Consider the following 24,474-nt stretch of genomic DNA (forward strand, 5'->3'; position numbering starts at 1 on the left):
AGGGCTGGCTTTGTGGATTCTTGGCCTGCCTTTTCTTCCTATTTGTCTCCCTGTTTCCTGTGTGAATGAAAATGCAACCAGCCCTTTTGCTTCAACTGCATTCAATGACTGTTGTCTTTCTTTCCTTGCTGTGATGGATTCTAGCTAGTCCTCTTGAGCCATAAACCAAAATAAGACCTTTTGCTACCTCGGTTGCTTTTGGTCATGGTATTTTATCACAGCAACAGAAAAGCAACCAATTTACATGTGTGCATGTGTGTGTGTGTGTGTGTGTGTGTGTGAGAGAGAGAGAGAGAGAGAGAGAGAGAGAGAGAGAGAACAAATGTTTACAAGGCTACAAGGATATAAGAGAAAAGAAACCCCTTGTGGGAATATAAACTGATGTAACCACTATGACCAACAATAAGGAGGTTTCTTAAAAACCTAAAAGTGTACCTACCATATCACCCAACTATGCCACTCCTGAGACTATACCTGAAGGTCTGACTCTAAGTTGGCCCACACAGAGACAGTCGCACATCTGTGACGACTGCTACACTATTCACACCACCAAGACGGACAAGCAGCCCAGGTACCCATCAACAGACGAATAAAGAAAATATGGTGCATATACATGATGGAATTTTATTCAGCAGGAAAATGAATGGAGCTAGAGAGCTTTGTAGTAACCAAAATAAAACAAATTCTCGGACTGGGCAGTGGTGGTACATGTCTTTAATCCCAGCACTTGGGAGGCAGAGGCAGGCAGATTGTTATAAGTTTGAGGCCAGACTGGTCTACAGAAAGAGTTCCAGGACAGCCAGGGCTACACAAAGAAACCTTGTCTCTAAAACAAACAAGCAAACAGATTCAGTGTTGTAGTTTAGATGTGAAATGCCCTCCATTCGCTGGCATGTTTGAGTGCTTGGTTCCCTGATGGTAGCACTATTTGGGAAGATTGAAGAACCTTTAGAAGGTGGAACCTCGCTATGGGAAATGGGTTGCTGGAGTGAGACTTTATAGAGAGCACAACTCCATTTCCTGTTAAATCCCTGCTCCTGAATGCAGATGCAATGTGGCCAGCTAACCTCCTATTCTTACCATATCATCCTTGCCATGATTCCCATGGAATGATTCCCTCAGACTGTAAAACAGAATAACCCTTTCCTCTTTAACCTGTTTTGGGTCAGGTAGGTATTTGGTCACAGCAATGAGAAAAGTGACCAAAACACCCAGAAAAATGACAAAATGTCATGCTTTCTCTCACATGCAGAATCTAGATTTTTGTGTGTATATATGTGCATATATGTGTGTGTGTGTGCGTGTGCAAGTGTGCATGAGTATGTGTGTGATGTGTGTGTACATGTGTGCACACGTGCGTATGTGTGTGTGACACACACACACTTACACACACACACACACACACACACACAAAACCTAACAATAGGAAGAGATTTATGAAAGAAAAGATGTCTGAAGGGAATGGGGAGAAGGAACCAGGAGAGAGTAAAGAAATATACATCAAGAAAGCAGAAGGGTGCTATACTTACAGTAAAGAAAGGGATTTAAAAATAAGTAGATAGGGAAACAGAGACAGGCAAAGGGAAAGTAACAAAAAATAACAAAGTATAATTCCAGGATGTATGAAAACACTATAATGAATTGTGTTCGCTAACTAAAAAGTTAACTAAATGAAAAAAAAATTTCTGAAAAGCGATTTCACGCCCATGAGGCACCTCATGCACTTGATCTTGTTCATCCTTCGTGGGCAACATGTCAATATTAGAATTTCCTCCTGGAGAGAAGACTGACGTGAAGAGCGATGCAGCACACTGGAGACGACATGTAGTGACCCTTAAGAGACTAAAGTGGAAAATCAAATCCATGCAGCTGCCTCCCCAGAACAGCCTGCTCTGAGTTACCACCTCCCTACTGGACGCATCGTCCTCACCACTGTTCTTCCCGTGAGGCTGAGAGCAGTGACCCTCACATTTCCATCAGACCCAGGTCACGGAGAGCGGCTTGGCTGGAACCCAAGACGCTGACTGAGGCAGAGGAAGGAAGCAGGCTCCCATTCCTCACCATTGCTACCAGATGGTGTTCCTCGGGCCACACCGGAAGACGCTGCACTCTGCCCTCAGGGACGAGGCTTCGAAGATGACATCTGTTTCCTCGTTATCCGTGATTCATGCGGGCTTTAAAGCATGGCAGGAGCTGCCGTGTAGTGGGCAGAGAGCTTCAGTTTGGATGATGAAAAAGTTAGGAGGCTCTGAATGGTGGCTCATGCCTAGAACCCCAGTACTGAGGACGCGGAGGCAGGAGAATTGCTGTGATGTTATGAGTTTGAATCTATCTTGGGCTACATAGATAGTTGCAGGCCAGCCTGGGCTACATTGAAGGAAAAAAAGATAAGAGTGAGGGAGACAGGGAAGGTGGGGCCAGTAAGTGAGTAAGGAAAGGTATTAACTGCACAGTAACATGAATACGCCACCAAATTGTATATTTTAACACGGCTAAAAAAATGAAATTTTATTTATTTTACTACAGTCAGAAAACATGGCAGGATGTTATTAACTACACTGGGAAAGGTGCCTCTGATTTGTCTCTGATGACCTGGAAAAGAGAAAATTTAACCTGAAGGAGTCATTAGGGGAAAGTACTACATAAGACAGAAAACTCCCTAGCCTCCAGAGGTCCTCTCTCATTCCAGACTGTCTGGACAAACTCAGATTCCGAGTCTGGGGTCAGTAAATGCTCCCAAGGCCCTACCTACCTTAGATAAAACCAAGTCTTGTCTTTGACACAGCTCATTGGTGAATATGATGGGAGAGCATTAAGGCCTGCTGGGATAGAGCTCTCTTGGGGACTCTGGTTGCAGCTTGCCTCCTGAGACCTCAGCAAGCCCCACAGGGGTCAGCCGGCTCAGTCCATCTCACCTTCTGACCTCTGCTGTCACCACAGAAGCACTTTGCCTCCTGGGAAAGCAGCTCCTCCCTCCCCACAACCCATGAGTTTCAGCCCCATCCCTCTGCCCCCATTTTCCTAGTGCTTGCCACCACTGCAAATTATTTATTTACATACTTGTTACTTCCTGGATTCCCTTGACTAGAACCAGAACTTCCTAAAAAACAAAAACAAAACAAAAAAACAAAAACAAAAACAAACAAAACCCCTCAATGACTGCATGTAGGATAAACCAATCAGCCTCATTTGTTTTGTTTTATATAATGAGAGTTTTCTCCTGTGCATAAGAAAGGTTGGCTGAGATGGAGCAAGCCAGGGTCGTTGATGAACAGGAAGAAGCACCAGGCAGTGGTAGCACACGCCTTTAATCCCAGCTCTCAGGAGGCAGAGGCAAGCAGATTTCTGAGTTTGAGGCCAGCCTGGTCTACAGAAAGGGAAGAAACCACACAGCATTAGGGTCACTGTGCTTCTTGGGAAAGAAGGGTCTTTGCAAACCCCAGGCTGGGAGGGGTGTGGGGAGAGGGAGGAGGGAGTCTCTGTGACTTCACCCTGGGTGTGTTTCCTCATTTTACTCCTTTTCCTAGACCAAGAACGCTGTCTACCTGCAGACCATCCAAGTAGATGCAGACCAAAGGAAGGGAGCTTTCTCAATGCAGGCCTCAAATTAGCAAGCTGTGCTTTTGAAGCCAGGCATTGGTCAGGTCAGGAGGGCAAGCCTAGAGGAAGAGCACAGGGTTGCTCACTGCCCTGGGTCAGTGGCGTTCACTAAGTACAGAATGAGGCCCCAGTCTGTACTATTTTCTGGGCTCAGTTCCAAAAAAGAGAAGTGACGAAACACAATGGGGAGAAGGCCTGAAACCGAAAACTCTGTGGGCACGGAAGGCTTTCTAGAATGATCCATGTCTAAACGAGGTTTACAGAACAGAGAAAAGTCAGATACAGGAACAATGAGCAGCCCGCTGTAAGGAGAGGAGCTCCAGACACTGAAAGCACTAGGCATTTATTGCTGTGAGGAAAAGCAGCAGGCAGAGCGAGGGGTTGGAATACGCAGCTGGAGAAATAGGCAACAGGCACTCTCCCACAGGCTGCGGCAGACACACACACACCGGTGGAGGCTATGCAGACAAAGGGCCCATTCATCAGTCTAGTGGCCCAGAGGGGTGAGTGGAGTTTGGCTACAGTAGAAGTAAAAGACGCTAAGGCGAAGCAGAGTTCGCTAGACAGCTAGAAGAGAGGACTTGGGCTGGGACTGGTCAGGCACAGGGAACTAGACAGAGAGACAGAGAGAAATTCCAGCCAGGTTTGATCCATGAGGAACATGCTGATAATTCTGAATCACCCAGGAGACTACTCACCAAGCAGCCTCCCTGACCTGGGAGAGCAGGGGGTACCAGGAGGAAGAAGAAACCAGCTGGGCGCCCTGCAGATTAGCAACTAATGAAATCTCCAAATCCCAGGAGAAGGCATCAGTAAAGAAGGGGAGAGATGAGGCCTTGGTGGTTTGCATACATGCACCCAATTTGCTCGAGATATGCTATGATTTATAAGGCTGGAAAAGCAGAAAGTCAGAAACAGACAGCTAGAGGACATCAAACTGAGACAAAGCCCGTGCAGGCCCTTCATCTCCTTTCTCTGCAGTCCTTGCAGAGAACTGCCTCAATCTCAAGCATTCCAGAAAAATGGAACAAGCAGTATATTTGTAGACAGAGAAGTATCTCAGACCTCCCCAGTCTTTGAATCAGCTTTCCTCCAACTGTGGCATGGACCAGGGGGGACAGAAACAGGGTACTGAGAACCAACAACACATTCCTCTTCCCTGCCTCTCCCCACAAAACTCCAATCCTTCCAGCTTCTGGTCTCTGGGAAGGTCCTGTCAAGGTTGAGCAACGCAAGTGGCTTTGAGAGGTCGTAGTTGGCCCCTGGGATGTGACGGGCTTCAGACGCAAAGTGGAAATAATTAAGAGTTCATCCCAATCATCTGTGCATCTACACTGAACCCAAACAAATGGCTCAGCTCCACCCATCCCCCCATCCCCTCACCTCCCCCCCCCCACCTTCTACTTCTGCATCCTTGAAAGCATCCAGCTTTCTTTCAGCCACTTCAGCAACCTCAAAAATTAGCCATCGCCCATCTCTCCTTTCTTCCTGTGTGTTTCTTTCTGCCCTGGGTATCTAATAAACTCCTGCCTTCCTCTTTCGAACAGTTCCTTGCTCTACAGTGAGCTGGGAATGTATTTCTGAGGGAGGAAGGAGGAAAACCGTTGGAAATGAGGTATTTTCCACCCATGGGGGAGTGAGTGCCATACCATGGCACGATTGTGCTCAGGGTGACAGGGTTCACTCTTTTATAAAGTCTAGACAAATGTACCTAAACATTTTCCTAAACCACGTTAATTCATCTAAGTTTTTAATACCTCTATTTTACTAATTTTCTTCACCGTGCAGGGAAATCAAATCAACAATTTTGCACATGCTAAGTGACTTAGTCAGGGTTACCATTGCTGTGATAAAACACTATAACTTCTTGTGGAGGGCAGGGTTTATTTGGCTTCCACATCTGTATCATGGTTCATCACTGAAGGAAATCAAGGCAAAAAGTCAGGGCAGGAATCTGAAGGCGGGGTGGGGGGGTTGGGGATTGGGGGGGAGCTGATGCAGAGGCCATGGAGGGATGTTCTTTACTGGTTTGCTCCTCAGGGCTTGCTCAGCCTGCCTTCTTATAGAACCCAGAACACCAGCCCAAGGTGGGACCAACCCCCATCAATCACTAATTAAGAAAATGCCTTACAGTCAGATGGTATTGAGGCATTTTCTCACATTCAGTGACTCTAGCCTGTGTCAACTAGACAAAAATCTAGCCAGCATACAGGGCAAGCACTCTCCCAGCATTCTGAGCAACATCTCGGGACACACTGTCACACTCTAAAATACAAATAAACTGAAGAGCAAGACGTTCTATGAGCGCATTGATAGCAAGAACTACAACTTCATGAAAGCCCGAAGAATTTCTTCATGTGCATGCATGCACACCCATAGAAATACACAGAGAAGTCCTGAGATATGCCCCACAAAAAGCAGAACAGTAGCCACACTTGAAAAGGAAACCAGGCTTTGATAAGGATTGATGGAGACTGTTAATGATATCTATAATATTTATATTCTTTACAAATAAGAATATATCTGCATACTGTTCTGTGATAAAAATATATCAAAGAACCTATATTTTTAAGCCTGAAATTCTTGTAGGAGCTGTTTCTCCTGTAGAACTTGGTTTTAATGCGTTAACTAGACCCAGGAAGGCAGTAGAACTATTCCCTACTTCAGCAAGCATGTGTTTACTCTCTTTATCTCAAGTGAAGGCCAACAATGTTAATGATTGCAAATAGCAGAGCCACTCCTGCACCAGCCCATGCACTCCCACCCACAGCTTCTGCCATCACCTCCAGGATGACTCCCCAAAGCCTCTTCCAGAAACAGCCTCTCCCTCGCACTGCAGTCCTGACTTCCCCACTTCCTGCCCCGCAGAGCCAGCACACCAGCACAAAGCCAGATTCCTCCCTCCTCTCTGGGATTCTGCTCTCCCATCAAACCTTTTCATCCCAGCTAACTGGCACCTTCCCCGCAGGAATCCAGGAACGACTGCAGTCACCACACTCGCACACAGCCCCTCTCCATCCGTGTCCCCACCACCCATCACTTTCCTAGTTGTCACCATCTGATCTTTTTCTAAAAGGTCTTTCCCACTGTTAACTACTTCCTGTTGCCAATGACCCTGCCCCAGTACACAATTCTTTTCACACAAGACCAGGGCTTCCCAAGCACTTCCATTCATGCGGCTTTTGTATATAAGAAAATTTCACATGATTGAAGGTGTACATGTGTATCAAAAGGATATACTAATCAAACCGGTATGCAAAACTGATCTCTGGTACACACTCAATTTTGCCATTTAGTAAAGATGAAACCAAATTTACATACTAATGAGATGGATGTTCATATTTATCTTTGCACAAAGAATTTAACATTAGCCAAATATTGAATATTATAGGACACAGAGCTTCTTCAACACTTTTCAAAGTTAACTGATATTTTGCTTTTATAGCTGTTAATGCTGGGAATTGTGCTACACACACATATACACATATACTCATACACACACAGGAGCACACATGAGCACATGTATGCACACTCATACACACATTAGCACACACATACTCACACACATACACACATTAACACACACCTAGTCTCTCACACACACTTACAAACACATATACATACTCATATGCACAGATATATACTCACACACATACACATTCACACACATGTTTACATGAATGCATGTATAAACATACTCACACACACATACACACACACAAACACACATACATATACTCACACACACATACACACTTTCACATACACACACCACACATCATATGTATATATATCATAATGGCAGAAGTTTGTTTAGAGCCATTTCAGAAATTGTGGGAAATTCTATGCTGATCTCAGGCCAAAATTCATTTAATTTTTTCTTAGTGAACCTCAAGTCAGCAATTCACACAGCGTTATTTATAAGCATGATACAAGCCAAAGGTAGACTAATTTGATATGTACATACTGAAGGATGGCAGTATGAAGATACTGAAATTTTTTCTTTAAACAGTAATAGTTCTATCAAAGCAGTAAACCTTATATATGCAGTAAAAACATTGCACTCTATAAAATGTTAAGTTCTATCTGAGTTGATACAGTTGGTTGGTGGTGTATGGAGAGAGGTGGTGCGTGTCCTGTGCAATGCACATGTGCTCTGTGTGCAGCCTAGGACTGTGTGAGGTTATGCAATGCAGCATGGCGAGGGCTGCTGGAAACGCCTTAGACTGATTATTAATCTGACTTTGAATTAAATTGTTGTGCTTGAGTGTTCAGGAACCCTTTATCGTGGCCAGCTTTTTTGTTATTCCTAATCTCAGTTATGTGACCCCGCCATTTGAGGTCATGACTCACAGTTTAAGAAGCCCTGGGCTAGACGAACTACCTTCAATTGGTCTCCTTGCTCTTGGCTGCTTTGATGCACCAACTAAATATCTTACTGGACAAAGGACCCATGTTTCAGCCCACTGAGATCATTCCGCCACCTGTTTGACAGGCTATCTCACCAGCTTAAGACACATGTGAGAAACACAGATTTATGCCTCACCCAAGTATCTGATAAAAATGTTACAGTGGGCCAAGAGCACGACTCCGGACACAGGCAACCCAGAAGCACTTCACTAGAATAAAGAAAATGATAAAATAAATAATAAATAAATGGTCATAATAATAGGGCTCAATGGCCATGGTGATTAGAAGAGAAATGTCTTCCACAGGCTGAGCATTTGAACATTGGGTTCCCGGTTAGTTGGTGGTGTGCTGTTTAGGAAGAGCACAGAACCTTTAGGAGACAGAACCTTGCTGAAGGAAGTCCTTCAGTGAGGGTGGGCTTTGTGGTTTTAGAGCCTGGCCCACTTCCTGTTCTCTGTTTCCTGTACCTGGATGAAGCTCTCTCTGCTTCCTGGTTGTCAGGCTAGCTCCTGCTCCAGCTGTCATGACTTTCCCACTTTGACAGACTGCATTCCCCAGGGGCAGACAGTAAGCTAATAACTCCTTCCTACCCAAAGTTTCGTTTTATCAGGGGATTCTATAATAGCTAGCACAGATCCCATTTTCAAGCCCTAGTAAGAGGTAGTTTTTACCCCAATTTAGCTGTTTTGAGAGTGAGGTTGAAAACAACTCTGCAAATTTTGAAAAGTCTCGAAGCTATTAAACAGTTGGGTTTTCATATAAACCCATCTTACAACTTCAGAACCCATGGATTTTGGGGGTGTTTTGTTGTTTTGTTGTTTTGTTTTCTTTTGTTTTTCATGTCATATAGTTGGACCTTTCCCAAATCCGTGTCGTCTCAAAGATAAAGCACACCCCCTCCCAAGCTGTGCTGAAGATCTTCATACCCCAAGGCGTGTCTTACCTTATAACAACGAACCATATTGTGTTAAACACTTCAGTAAATTTCACATACTGTATTTCACTCAGCCTCAATACAACCTTGAGAGCCAGATATTATAATTATACCCATTCTACTGAATCAGCAATGGATTCATAGAGATTATAATTTGCTTGATTTGTCAATGGGTTATTGTCTCAATTTTTTTTAAATAGCTCCCCGGGTCAGTAAACAGCAGAGCTGGATCAGATCTAAGCCTGCCTGACTAAAGAGATATTCAGGTAGGAGGTAGAATGTGCAAGTATCTCCACCTGCACAATTAAGAGAATATTTATTGAGGACCTTTTTTTCAGCTCGATCTGGGGTGAGTGCTGAAGAAAAATAGAGATGCACGTCCAACAAGAGTCCAGCCTATCTTTACAGAGTACACACTGTAGAAAAAGACAAGAGCCAAGGCGGAAAGCGGCAGGGTGTGGTGAGAGATCAGAAGTAATAATTCTCAGTATTTTACTAAGGTCCTAGTGGGAATGAAGGTCCAGCGTCAGCAAATGATTTGGTAAAGGCAGCTACCTTCCTACAGTGGAGAGTACAGGAGAAACAGCTTTGGGGAAAGATTTGAGTTCAATTTCAGATTCAAGAGAGATGCCTTGGGATCAGCCTGATTGGCAGCTCTGGAGCCTGGGAATGAGGCAGGCGCTGCAGACAGCTTTGGGATAATGATGTAAAGGTAAAACTCAGCTCAAGAAGCCTGACACTTTTGGAGAGTGAAAAATAAAAGACAAGGTCTCAAAAGCTATCCTTCCCACCGGACCAACTAATACTCCCAGGCCTTCCAAGAATTGGTCCACAGGAGGATGACCTTTTCATCAAGTCACACCCAGCATCCTCTCCAGCCTGTGTTCTGCATCAGAAAACCCCAGGGAGGAGATCCCATTCTATCCTCGGGTCATTTAACACCAAGCTAGAACTGAGAAGTGTGGTATAGACACTGGAATTTTCAAGTATTTGCACCCTGATTTCCTACCTGGAGTGTAAGAGGACTGAAGGCAACTCCTGGATATAGAATTAGACATTCCAAAAACATCCTAATTTCAGAAACTGCCAAAGTCCTTGTCTTAATCACTGTTCTGCTGCTGTGAAGAGACACCACACCTAAGGCAACTCATATAAAAGAAAGCATTTTGTTGGGGGGCTGGCTTACAGTTTCAGAGGCTTAGTCTATGACCACGCTGGTGGGGCATGGCAGCATTCCTGGCAATGGAGCAGTTGCTGAGAGCTGTGTTCTGATCCACAGGCAGAGAGAAAGAGGGGGCCTGGGCCTGGTGCGGGTTTTAAAACCTCAACATCTACTCCCAGTGACATACTCCCACCAACAAGGCTACACTTCCTAATCTTTCTAATCTTTTCAAATAGTTCCACTCCCTGGTGAATAAACATTCAAATATATGAACCCATGGGGGCCTTTCAAACCGCCACAGTACTCAATTACAAAGAGTCAGAAAGCAATAGATCAATAATGAGGTATTTATGAGAACTAGTTACTCGTGGCTTCCTCATACCATAGCATGGGAAACCTGGGCATTCACCCAAGCTTTCCCTTGAGCCTCTGTGCTAAAGAGAGCTGGTCACAAGGTGAGCAGTCCCCTCTCCTAGCAAATCTACTTTTGTACATTGGAAGATGCCATTCATTTCCAGTAGCCATTACCTTCATAATTCTTCAGACTGAAAAGAAATGTCTACAGGAGGGAAAAAATTAGGATGGAAGTGCTTTATAAAAGTAAGTAATGCTAACAGAAATATCTGTCCCATGAGTCCAGTCACAGAGATTTAGTCAAGCCCCCTTGGCAAAACATTATCAAAAAATTTACAACTTGGCCTGGAGAGATGGCTCAGTGGTTAAGAGCACTGACTGCTCTTCCAGAGGCCCTGAGTTCAATTCCCAGCAACCACATGGTAGCTCACAACCATCTGTAATGAGATCTGATGCCCTCTTCTGGTGTGTCTGAAGAGAGCCAACAGTTTACTCACAAATATAAATAAATCTTTAAAAAATTTTACAATGTATAAATGACTCCTCTCTTTTTATCCTTTCTGTAATATACTACCTTTCCATAAGCAAAAAACAACAACAAAAAAATCTGAAATACTGAGAAAGAGGAAAACACTCTCATATCTTATTTCATAAGAAATTGCTGTGTCCTCTCTGGCATCCTCCACTGGCTCAGGTCAGCTTGGGTGGGCAACAGATGCGACGGTCTTGCTCCATCTAGTACTTGACACATAGTAGGGACTCAAAAATCACCGCTGAATACACAAGTATGAAATGGATGAGAATATTTCTGCATTATACTTTTTAAAAATCAGAAGTAGAAGCCAAGCAGTGATGGCACATGCCTTTAATCCCAGCACTCAGGAGGCAGAAGTAGGTGGATCTCTGAGTTCAAAGCCAGCCTAGTCAACAAAGTGAGTTCCAGAACAGCCACATTTGAGAAATCCTGTCTCACAACAGCAGCAGGAGGAGGAGGAGGAGGAGGAGGAGGAGGAGGAGGAGGAAGAGAAGGAGGAGGAAGAGGAGGAGGAGGAGGAAGAGGAGGAAGAGGAGGAAGAAGAGCTTGGTTGATATCCTTATTTTTAAAAAGTGTCACAGAAGTAGGAAGAGCATGCAAAGATGTGAAGGTGGCAGGAGAAAGACATGACAAGCCCACTCCTTACAGGTCATACTCAGACTCTCCTCAGCTCATTTAGAAAGACCACAGAGAGCAGCCAAGTGTTGGGTCTTTTATCAGATCTACAGATGCTAACATTCATGTTTTTAATTTCATAGCTTTCTCCTCTCTATTGCCTTAGTAACACACTTTTGCAGACCTTTCATCCCAACTGGAATTATACTAAAATTGATTGGTAGTAGATTCTAAGAGAATGCTTTGGTCCAATTTTGTTGCCCCATTTTGGCTCTGCTCTTTTTTCTCTCTCTCTTTCTTTTTTTTCTCTCTTTCTCTCTCTCTCTCTCTCTTTTTTTTTTTGGATTTGGTTTTTTCTAGACAGGGTTTCTCTGTGTAGCCCTGGCTGTCCTGGAACTCACTCTGTAGACCAGGCTGGCCTCGAACTCAGAAATCCACCTGCCTCTGCCTCCCAGAGTGCTGGGATTACAGGCGTGCGCCACCACCGCCGGGCTTGTTCTGTTCTTAGTATCCCTTCACTCCAGAGAAGAAGGCACACACTCCATTTCTCAAATACAACGTTCAAGCAGCCATCCATGATTCAAGGATGGTGTCTGACCAGCTAATGGTAAAATTCTGATACTGCTTATCTTGTGAGGAACACAAGGAAAGGGTGTTCTCAAAAGGAGGGAGGGAGAAAAATTCCATTTTCATCTCACAGGAAAGCCAATTTAGAGATTACCCTTCATTAGCCAAAACTTCTAAAAAAAAAAAAAGAGCACAAGCCCCAGTGAGCCGAGCCACAGTGGGAGCCTCACACTCCCACCTGCCTCCCTCAGCAGCAGAGGCAGCAGCTTACTACCACATCTGAAGCTGCCCATACTTTTAGAAAAGCACCAGGGATCTCCTGGAATTCAATCTATGCACACCCAAGAGCCCTGTGCTAATTTTAATTCTGACCTGTAGTTAGCATGGCTTTATTAGAGTTATTTTTATTTAACTCCAGAGGAAAATCTAAACAGGCTCCAGATTAATATCTCTGTATTAAAGACATAATGCATCAACAAAATGATAATAAACAGCCTTAACCACATAGTTGACCAGCGGGGCATTTGTTAACAAGACATAACACAGAAGTAGGTCAAATGTGAAAATACATAAGTCATCTGAAGGCATTTGATTAAATTCAATGATCTTTCATTTAAAAATCTGGAATATGACACTACTTTTTCAAAGAGGTTTAAACAACTTTAAGCCAAAAGCCAATGTCATTCTGATTAGTAAATACAAAAGACATTTTCCTTAAGGTCAGGACTAACACAAAGAGGCCCTCTGTTTTCACCCTCAGATATTGATAAACTGAAATCTTCATTTAAAAAAAGAAGCAATAACTTGGGGATAACATGATTCTTTACCTGTAACACTGGGGACAATCACTACAAAATTAAGTTGATTAGGTAAAAGATACTAACATATTTCAAGAAAACATAAAGTTTGGAGAAGGACATGTTGGGGGTGGAGAGACATGTTAGGGTGTGGGGGGACATGTTGGGGTGTAGAGGGACATGTTGGGGTGTGGAGGGACATGTTGGGGTATGTAGAAGGACTTAGCAAAGGCAAATGAAGAAGAATGTCAAATTTTATTGATTCCCCCGTCATGGAAACCTTAAAACTAAAGAAAAATAAAAATTAGAGTTGAAAAATATTAACACATTTCAAAAGTACATGTAAGAAAAAGGGGACTTGTGTGAAGAATTCTATAAACTTTAAGTGATAGATATAAAAAAAAATTGAGGAAATGAAGAAATGTGCTGGGACAGAAGGGCCAACTATGGGAATTTCAACAAATTTCTAAGATTTTAGCAACTGTCTCAAAGTTAAGGTAAGTTCATTGTAATACTAAGCAAGGAGGAATGCAGAGTGACTAAATACAAGGAAAGAGAATCTTCCCTGTGAGATAATCAAGAGATATTACAAGGCCAAGTGAAAATATGTTCAAAAATCAAAGGACAGATACCTCAGACCTGAGCTGACTTTTAAAATACACAATGTGTGACTAGGAATCACCCAGGGCTAGGTTGGAATAATGCAAAATTATTGACTAAGTATTTATTTTAATGTGTGTGTGTTTGTGTGTATGTATGCATGTGTGTGTTTGTGTGTGTGTGTATGCATGTGTGTGTATCTGTGTGTGTGTATACATGCATATAACAATAACAAATGAAAGGAAACCACTCTCTTGAGAGGGAGAGAGGGAGCTGGAGTGGGGTGCATGGAAAGGACAAAAGGGAGGAAGAGAAGGGGGGAATAATGCAATTTTAATTTAATATCTGGCAGCTGAATATGAGAAAAAATAATCATCAAGGAAGATATATCGGGCAATACAAAAGGTAACCTTTGCTGTAAATTAAAAATCGCCATCAGCTCTCAAAGTGGTCAATCAGGAAAAGGCCTTGCTGAAGAAGTCCAGTGACCTGAGTTCAATTCCCCAAACCTGTAAAGATGGAAGGGGAGACCAGACTCTCCAAAATTATCCTCTGACTTGCACGCATGTACACACGCGCATGCACACACACATAAATGACAATAATAACTATTTTAAAGCATTGTAAGAACAAAATAAAGCACCATAAGCATTTGAAACAGTATTCTTTTTTTAAATACAAGATCTTTATTAGTTACATACTTTGAAAATAGCCCCTACAAACATTATTGAATTAATATATATTTATTTTTATGTGTATGGATGTTTTTCCTGCATATATGTCTGTGCACCACATGCATGCCTGCTGCCCATGAATGCCAGAAGAGCACATCAGATCTCCCTGAACAGGAGTTACATACCATTGTGAGCTACCATGTGAGTACAGGGAATTGAACCCAGGTCCTCTGAAAGAGAGTGCTCTTAACCCCTGAGTCATCTCTCCAGACCCAAAATATGTATCCTTACACTAGTATTTACCCATAGAGCTACACAGGTGGGATAACTGCGGCATGTTTCATATTGATGGATGATGTTAAGTGAAGACATACACAATGACATGCAGCAGCAATATCCCAACAAGAAAAAGCACTGAAGAAAAGCATCTGCCGTTAGTGTAGAATTATAGGTGTTGTTTCCCTCTCTTCCTTATTGGACTTCTATTTCCCAAGTTAGCCAGCTCTTAAACCCAATAAAATATCCATTAAAAACATGGGGAGATATTGAGGGTGGAGAAGGAAAAAAAAAGGCCAGAGACGCAGAGCAAAAACCATCATTAAGTAATTACGTGAAGTAATTAAGTAATTAAGATAAACGAACTGATGATAGGATAGATAAAACATCTTTCATTACTACTAGAGAAATGCACTTTCAAAATTATAAAATGCCAAGTTTTGGCAGAGGTTAAAAATAAGAACAATCCCACAAAACTGGAATCTGTTACTGAACCCTCACTTGGAAAGGCCACAGTTACACATTAGGAACAGAGCTGCAAATTAATACCTTTCTTTTTTTGATATGGGGGTCTCAGCTCATTGTCTAGATTGGCTGTGAACTCCTGGTTTAAACAACCTTCCTACCATGAGCTCTTGAGCACCTACGACAACAGTGCTGACTCAAAGGCTTGGTTATGCCGGTTTGGGGGAAGCATTTTTGGCAACACCTATTGAAAGCCTCTTTTTAAAGTACCTTTTGAACTATTAAATTCACCTCTGGGACTTTGTCAGCTAAAGAGAGAGATAGAAAAATGCTAAGCATGGTGGCGCACACCTTATAGTCTGCAAGGCTGAGGCAGGAGGATTGCTTAAGCCCAAGAGTATGGGGCAGCCTGAGCTACTTGGGAAGATAAGTGCTAAAATGAAAAGTAAAAATAATAAAAATTGTGGGGGGGTGTGATCTATGGCAGAGCATATGCAAGGCCCTGGCTCGATGTCCAGGAATGAAGGAAGGAGGAAGGAAGAAAGGAAGGCAGGAAAGGAGGGAGAGAGGGAGACGGGGAGGGAGGAAAAGAGACGGGGTGGGGGGTGGGGGGGAAACAAAACCAGAAACGTGGCATGTGCGTGGAATCCCAGGACTGGGGAGACAGAAAGAAGCAGGTCCCTGGAGCTGACCAGTCAGGCTAGCTGACGCAGCAAGCTGCAGGTTCAGTAAGAGACCCTGTCTCACAAATAAGGCGCTCAGGGACTGACAAAGGCACCCAGCATTGACTTGCAGCTTAAAGGTACGCACGTGCGTACATAGCACACCCCCACGCCCCATACACACACAAAGATAACCCATAGAATTGTAGTTGCTAAAATGACCTTTGTATTAAAGATTGTTTTACCTCTTAAGCAGGTGAGGTACTTTAAGACATGACTGCTGGGACGGTGACAGTTCTTTAGAAATGCACAGCACGGCTGGAGCTAAGCACGCTCCCTGGCCCCCTGTAACTAATTTGATCTGGGTTCGCCTCTCTGGGATATGAACCGGCTTCACCTGTTGCCAGCCATCCTAGGACTTGACAATGGAGAATCCCCGGCCATCCTCAGTCAGCTCTGGGCAGTCAGGAAACATAGATCCAAGAGATGTCACTGGAGAACACACAGGATGCTACGCTGCTGCTGCTGCTGCTGCTGCTTCGTGAACCTCCAGAAATGCATCGCTGGAGAGTCTCTGGCACATATGCAGCATTCCATACAGATTCTACAAGTTTTTGTCTTCTTCGCACTGACTCAAACGCCAGCCCCTGTCTATCATGGTACTAAGGGACCGAACCCAGGGCCTCATGCATGTTAGGTGTAGCACCCTGTCCCTGAGCTGTCTCCTCAGCCCTGAGATTCAAAACAGAATGGAGCACATTTCTGTTCCAACCACTTCTAGTTTTACTAATCTCTACCACTGTGAATTTTAAAATCATGTCCAAGCCACAGCTGAAAGAAAAACCTCAAGCCCTGTAAGCCAGGCAGGGTCCAGAACCAGCCAGCCTGCCAAGCACCAACTCAGCTCAGACCCCAGCAGCTAACAAAGAACTCAGGCTCTGCCATGGCCTCTGAATTCATTCTGCCTTTGTGGGTGAAGAAGTGGAGACAAAATTTCACGCCAAGAGTCTTTAACTTCCATGGATATTATCCACCTCCCAGAGATTAACAAAAGAGGCTGGCGGGAACCCTGCAGTTCTTCCCAGCAAGGGTTTCCCAGTAAAAAGATGATCAACTATGAAGTCTGATCTTGTTTTGCAGAACAGCGAATGAATGAGCACTTTCTTTAGAAACGACAGCGTTTGAAGCAACTCCGGTGATATCCAAATTAAAGCATGTTACATGATATTTTAATCCCAGACGTGTAGAGCGTGCACCCGGTCACATGTGTTTTTCCCAAACGATTTTCTTTCCACTCCCTGGATTTTCCATACTCAGTAATATTATATAGCTTAAACTTACAATGAAGTCATCAAAACAGAGTCTCTCCCTGCTTCTGCCTCTTTTGATTCTGAATAAAGAACCCACGCTGTTTAAAATATTAGAATGTAGTTACTTGCTCCTACGAAGAAATAAGAATACACAATTGCCAGCTGACTTCTGGGTGAGGGTGCAACCACCGACAGCCCTGCCCAAAGAGACTTTTCATAGTTACTGTGAGTGGTGGGTGCTGGAAGCTGTGGTCGCAGCCGTCTCACCATCAAGCAGAGCGATACGACAGGTCTCAGGCACGCTGATGATGAACCTGGCTGGCACTAACTGGCCAGTCCTGTCTATTGCCCTGTGAAGAGGCACTGCACTTGTTTCCCAGGGACTTTGCTCTCACCCTAGTGCTCCTGACCTCAATAAAGGGCTACCGCCATCAGGGTAGCGGTTGGGGAAGACTCTTGTAAGCCTTTGCACCTTAAAGCTAGAGGGCAGAGTTTATATTATATTCCAAATCTGGAGCAGAAGCTGGGGGAGGGGAGGGCTGAGACTTCATCCTATACTGCATGCCCAGGCCTGCCAACTGGCTGGAGGGGGTTGAAGAAAGGCCTGTAACCTCAGTAAGGAGCAGCGACTGTGCTTCTGGGCAGAAGACCAGGAGACCTCAGAGACCTCGGGTGCTGCAGTGATGAGAAGTTACATTCTTTTCCTGCCATACAACTAGGTCACAAAAGCTCATGCTAGCTAATATGTGTTGAATTCTTATATTATATTAGGTGGTGCGTTCTCAGTACTTTATGTGAATTATCCCATCCCATTTCACAAACCTGCTATATAAGTAACACTGTCACCCCCCACTGTGTGTACACTCAGACATTTCAACCACCTAACTTGAAGAAGGCCACACCAATTATTATCAGTGGAGCCAGGATATTAACAGTCCAAGCAACTTGCCTCTAGAACCCAAATGTACAAAATGGAATGAGAATTACACAAGAATTACATTTCTTTCATATCTAAATCTGAAGATTAAAGATCAAACATTTTGTATCTTTACTTCGGATGCAATCTCTATCCCTCTCCCTCTCCCTCTCCCCCCCCCCCTCTCTCTCTCACACACACACACACACACACACACACACACACACAAATTTCTCCCTTCGTGCAAAATATAAGGCAGAGCCCCATATACAAAGCAAGTAAACACAAGACCACACAAAAGACACAGGATGCAAGGCTGAGGTCTCCACAGCTGGTACCTCACTCACCAGACTGAGGTTCCAAACACTCCTGGAACACTGTTAAAACAGACAAACAACAGCAATAACAAAAACCCTGGTCCAAACAATTATCTCCCAGAATTAAGATGCTCAAGAGTCAAAAGAAGCCTGGCAAACACCATCACCAACAAAATCAAAAGAAAAGACAAAAATCCTCTGACTGACTGTCATGAAAGACCTAAGAGACCCTGACCCCCACCCTGACACTAAACAGCTCCAGTCTGAGGCACGAAGGGGCCAAGGGAGGTGGAATTCCGGGCTGGAGGGAAAGTCTGGAACAGGCAAAGCCAATACACAGGCAGAGGTGGGCCAGCAGCCCGTGGTGAGGAGGGAGGCTCAGCAGGAGCAGAGGAAGGAGAAGGGGTGTGTGCCTCTCCACACCCAGCCTGTTCCCCAGGCTACAGCTGTCAAGCAGTGACAGAACGACAAGAACTTAACAGGACTTCAAAAATCAGTGTCTGAGGGGAAGACAAACAAACAAAAAGAAGCAGCTATGCTGCCCTTCGCACCAAATCCAACACCACCTCTCCCTTATACACAGAAGCACAACACTCAGAAGTGAAGGCCTGGGGCTCTGCAGAAGTCTGCTTTGGGGACCATGGGGTTCCCAGTGGAGAGCACAAAGAGGCTTGGACACACTACACAGCTGAACCTGCGATAGCTGTGGGACGCTGGGCAAGCTACTTAACTTGTGGTGCCTCCTGTTTCTGTCTATTCCACTTTCTCTTCCACGTTGCGTTCTGATTCCTAAGCTGCTGTGATAAATGACTACATGTTGACTGGTTTAAGTATAAAAATTCATTACTATAGAGCCCTGGAAGTCGAAAGTCTCTGCTGGACTTCAAGGCTGGTTCTAGGGAAGAATTCATTTTCTTGCCTTTTCTCCAGCCTTCAGACTGGAATCAAACTTAAACCCACACACAAGCTGTGACAATATTTTACCAGCTCTCTGCCTGTATCCTTGACCTCTTTTTACATGATGCAAAACCCCTCTCTCTACAAAAAAAAAGGCCCTCCATCTCCCTTTTAGAGGGGTTGTGTAATTAGCCTTAACCCACAGAGAAACCCAGAATCATGTCTTACTTTAAATTCATCTGCTGGGTCCATTTGGTCATCTAAAGTGGTTTATCCACAGTTTTCAGGGACTCACTCTTGAGTATCCTTGACCTCCCACATATACCTCCCAAACCCCAAACTACAGATGTTCACAGCCAAGAAACCATAATGTTTAGGAGCTAACTTGTTTGTACATGTGAGGGCCTCTGCAAAGTGCTTTAGGTGAATCATCTTACTCACGCAACCCTGAGAAATTATTTTTATTACCTTATAAAACAATTGTTTGTCCAGGGTTATAGAACGGGCTGGGGGCAATATTTAAGTACCCAGGTAAGCTTCGTCTGAAGTCCCTGCCTTTGATCAAAGGGGTGTCTGAACGTATCCTTTCAGCCATGATAACTGGTTGGGAGAAAACACAAAGAGTGTAAGGGAACTTCAAGAGGTACTCGTGCACCCTGACTGTAGAGACAGGATCCTTCAGAGTCCTGGGAAAAAGAAACACATAGATAGCAGGGCACTGATAACATATCCTCGTTTGAGAAAGAGAGGACATGTTTACCAAAAGCCAAGAAGAAACCGCCTAGACCTGAGATTTCAGGGGGCTAAGGAGGTATAAGAAGTCCATTCCTATCTCTAGCTAGAATAACCCACAGCTCCATCTGACCTTAAAGAAAGAATTCATGTGAATTCTGGAAAGACTTCCTACCAAGTCAGGTAGATCTAGACCCTATGAAACAGGCTGAAAAGCCTGGGGACCCTGGTGGGCCAGCCAAATGGTCCTGTCATCAACGAAGTTTGCTTTACACTAAGACTAAGCCATCCCTTCCACCAAACAGTTATGAATTCACAAGTCTCCATGTGCCACAGGATTCAACGCAGTCCAGTGGTATCCACAATAAATGACCTCTCTTCTTTCAGTTCCCATGTAGCCAATGGCTACAATGCCATGAATGGCTGGCAGACAGAGAGAAGGGCCAAACCACACAATGGCTATGCATGCCTGATAAGGTAGCTTGAGTAGTCAAAGCTTTCAAACCTCAACCACTAAACAAGTTAGCTGTAGCCTTATCTGAAACTTGCCAATGAGCTGAGGTAACGCTATTAAGTTTCACCCAGTTGCATGCATGGATAACGAACTCAAAGTCAGGTGCAAGACAGCATAGGGGTCGAGGGAATGGATTCTGGAGACAGCCTGCTTTGATTGAGTCTAGGCTGTGACTCAAAATACATTAATCTTCTGTTACCTCTATTTTCCCATCTTCATAATGAGCTTAATAATATAAGTCTATACTCCTCGGTAGAAACTGAGAAATTGGCCACCATGCAGAAGTCATTTTGATGGTGTCCACATGAGGCAGTGGTTCTCAACCTTCCTAAAGCTGCGGACTCTTTAATTCAGTTACTTGGGTTGTGGTGACTTCCCCAACCATAAAATTATTTTTGTTGCTACTTCATCACTATAATTCTGCTCCTGTCATAAGCAGTAATGTAAATAGTTTTGGAGGTAGGGGTGTTCCAAAGGAGCACGATCCGCAGGTTGAGACCCACTGATAAAGGACTATATATGGCCAATATTACATAACTCCACTGTCCGTTATTTCTGAAGAAAAGATGTATGAAGTTGTTACTAGCTAAGGAAAGGAGAAACTATTGCAAAGTCATATGAGGCTGAACCAAGTTTGTTGCCAAACCTAAATCCGTGGAAGAACACAGGTAAGGGATCAGATCTCTGGCACTTCTGCCCTATGGCATACAAACGGAATAAGCTAACAGAGGAAATACTTGGCACACTGTCTAGTGTTGTTTCATCAGCATAGACAGGGGATTATAAATGGGAAACTCTACATTTACAGTTAAATCTCATTTGCAAACCAGTTCTCTTTGGAGATTAACTCTGTGGAAACAACTCTCAAGGGCAGGCAGTTCCGAGATGATGGCAGGGCCCTGTGTTTGCACAGTCTACTAGCCGCATGCAGCATCCAAGCACTCGGATGTGGTTAATTTCATTTATTTTAACTCATTTAAATTTAACCATGTGTGCCTAGTGGCTAGCATATTGACAATGCAGCCATAGAGCGCTATGCTCCCAATCTGGCCCTTGAAAACCTACTTAAGCCATAAGGCAACCAAGGTAACATTGAATTAACAAGCCTGAGTTCTTCATCCAGGAAGCCAAGAGGATAAGGAAGAGTCTTAACTTCCTCGCCAGGCCCCACAACTGGTTCACTTTGATGTACCCTTCCTCTTTTCCCACTCCCCATCCCATCTTCTCCGCCCAAGATTCATGAGGCTACATGCTTTTTTAAGTCCCATTTGTATCTTCCATCACTTGTCAAGTAGCCCCCCCAAGGCAAGTGTAAGAGCCGGGACAGAAGCAGTTGTCCAGTGCAGGCTGATTGTGGAAGGCAGGGACTGCCCACACACACACACATACACACACACACACACACACACACACACACACACACGTGCGCGCGCCTATAGAACAGCCACACACACACACACACACATGCACCTACAGAACAGCCACACACACACCTACAGAACAGCCATGTTTTATGAAAATGTCCCCTCTACTTACAAAACCTCTCACTGTGCCCAGTCCCTTTCAATTTTCCTTTATCCATTTCGAAGTCTGTAACCAACTGCACATACCAGACAAGAGCCATCCAGTATAAGATGAAAGATCCAAGAAATGTGACTAAGAAAAAGAAAAGACCAAGCACCTTCACCCCCATCTGTTTAAGTATAAAAATTTTATGACAGAGGTCAAACTGGGACGCATCCAGGAGCTTGTCTTACTAGAAAGACTGAGGAAGAATGTCCCTCCAGCTTAATCTCACCTTTTACCTGGTCTGGAGCCAAAGATGACCAGGAGGTGCTTCTAAGCAGAAAGTAAATTTCCCCGGGGGCTGTAAGTGAAGTGAAGGATGTATGTATGGTAAATGCTTCCCTAAATCCTTGCGGTTATATTAATTCCTCTAAAATAGAGCTCTACTTTGTACAAACCAGAGTCTTAATGTTTAATGCCTGCCCACAATTATTTCTAGAGAGCCTTCAAGGTGTAGGGATCAGGCCAGGAAAGTCTCAGCAAATACCGTAGGTGAGGAAAATGCGCTATCTGCATAAAGCACACAGATCCCCTTGAGGTTAGAGGCTTCAGCAAACAGAGGGAGGATGCTGGCTGTTTCAGGCTGGGCCAACAAACTGAAGAGTGAACGCCGTTTAGCATCTACAACCACCACTGGGAAGGCTGGGGGAAATCAGTGAGGAAGGAGAAAACATTCTACAGCGGCCGTTTCCGACCTTCCTAATTCAATGAAGCTCCTCATGCTGGGGTGACTCTCAACCATAAAATTATTTTTGTTGCTAATTCATGACTGTGATTTTGCTACTGTTATGAATTGTATTGTAAATCTCTGTGTTTTCTGATGGCATTAGGCATCCCTAGAAAGAGATCAGTGGGGTTGCAAAGCACAGGTTGAGAACCTTTGTTCTAGAGCATATTATCAAACGTGTTTTAGAAAAAACCATAACTGTGTATAGAAACTGGGGGATGGCGGGCTCTTTCTGCATTGACAACTAGGAAACTGTACTGGCATCTGGGGAACCACCTGCAACCACTTCCCAAGACTGGCTTTCCACTATTCCTTCTGGGTTCCAACGTTGTCAGCTTTAGCTGTGCCTATACACAGGGCATCATCACCCTGCCCCTAAGGGGGTGTCTACAAAAAAAGTCAAGAAAACCCGCTAATGCTGATAAAACTGTAAACTATGTACAAAAAAATGTTTTCAGCGAAGTCTACTCTAGTTATTCAAAGAGGTTATTTTTTTTAATGCACTGAAATCATTTGATGACCAATATTTCCTATACGAATTGATTGAGTCAATTGAACCAAGTGTGTCATGGCTTAAATGTAAGGGGGAGCACATTTACACTGTGCATGTAACAAGGGCCATGGCCAAAGAATTGTGTATTTAGAAGGACTTTAAAGAAAAAGCGTAGCCATTCTCCAAGTCACCAGTTAGAGAGAGATGGGTCCTGTACTGTATTTCCTAGATTCCGCAGATAAATCTCTCTGGAAACTGTCTGAGAACTTTCCTTGAAATGTGTTGCTGAGAAAGGGACTTCTACTTTGCTTTGTGCTGGCCACTTCCACACTACACACACACACACACACACACACACACACACACACACACACACACAGCATGAAATGGTGAGACGAGGCCAGGGTGACCGGGTGACCTCCAGCCTCGCATTCCCCTAAGGGATGGTTGTCCCGGCTGTCCCCTGGGAGGCGGGAGCAGCTGGCTGGGCCACCAGGTACGCAAAGTTAGGCTGCTGCCCCGGAGCGACTCCAGCGGGGGAGAGCACCCAGCCCAGCTCTCCGGATCTGCGGTCCTCGGAGACCAAGCGACAAAGTCGCAAGCTCACCTTAGATCTCCAGCCAGTGGTGCGGCGGGGCCGGAGTGCCCCGTCCCTGGGGACCTGGTCCACGCGCGTGCGTCCCCAGAGCCGTGGAGAGTCCGGACTAGCGAGTGTCAGCCGCACAGCCGATTCCCAGGAGCGAGCAGGAGCCTGGCAAGTGCCCGGGAGCACAGCGGGGCGCGCAGCCGCCGTCCACCGCTCCTGCTCGCTGTCCCCGCCACCCGCCCGCGCTCCGGGCGCAGCCCGCGCGTCCCTCGCCCCTGCAGTGCGCGCTGCCCGGAGCCGAGCGGAGCGGGGCGGCGCGGGCCCCCGCCCTGGGCCGGGCTTTCCCAGAACTCGCCCGCGGGGTGAGAGGCCGCGAGCGCCACCGCGGGCCGCCGGGCGACCAGGGGAGCGGCTAGTGCCTGGCCCGCCCCCGACTCGGCTGGATGGGGCCCGCCCCCACCACCCTGCCACCCCATCCTAGCAATCCCGGCGACCCCCGCCAGGCCCCGCTGGCCAAGAAGTCCAAGAGTCACTCTCTGTCTCAGGTCCAGAGGGAGCCTGCTACAGCTGCGATGGATCACCTTGCTCCCGGGAGAGGGAGAACTCTGCACACCTCGGGTGCCAGAGGTCCTCACGCACTGCCTCCCCTCCTGCTGACCATCCCTGAGTGACAAACTGGGAAACTGAGGCCCGAGGTTACTAAGTGACTTGACCAAAGTTACTCTAGTAGGTGTCAGCAGCAAGACTCCACCACACTACTCTCTT

General features: G+C 45.0%; 2 protein-coding genes across 2 annotated transcripts in view; one reads left to right on the forward strand and one right to left on the reverse strand.

The window, feature by feature from the left end:
* The window catches only part of Plce1 (phospholipase C epsilon 1), a 299,093-nt gene extending 275,062 nt beyond the window's left edge, over positions 1-24,031 (reverse strand). Inside the window, exon 1 of the mRNA XM_052186474.1 lies at positions 23,731-24,031. The gene's annotated coding sequence lies outside the window, so the exon portion shown is untranslated. The remainder of the gene's footprint in view (positions 1-23,730) is intronic.
* On the forward strand, positions 23,567-24,190 carry LOC127685229 (putative uncharacterized protein ASB16-AS1). The gene has a single exon (XM_052182177.1). It carries the CDS (start codon positions 23,567-23,569, stop codon positions 24,188-24,190), a length of 624 nt encoding a protein of 207 aa, XP_052038137.1.
* Positions 24,191-24,474: the final 284 nt, after the last annotated feature.

Source organism: Apodemus sylvaticus, chromosome 1, assembly GCF_947179515.1.
Source record: "Apodemus sylvaticus chromosome 1, mApoSyl1.1, whole genome shotgun sequence".
NCBI classification, from domain to species: Eukaryota; Metazoa; Chordata; class Mammalia; order Rodentia; family Muridae; genus Apodemus; species Apodemus sylvaticus.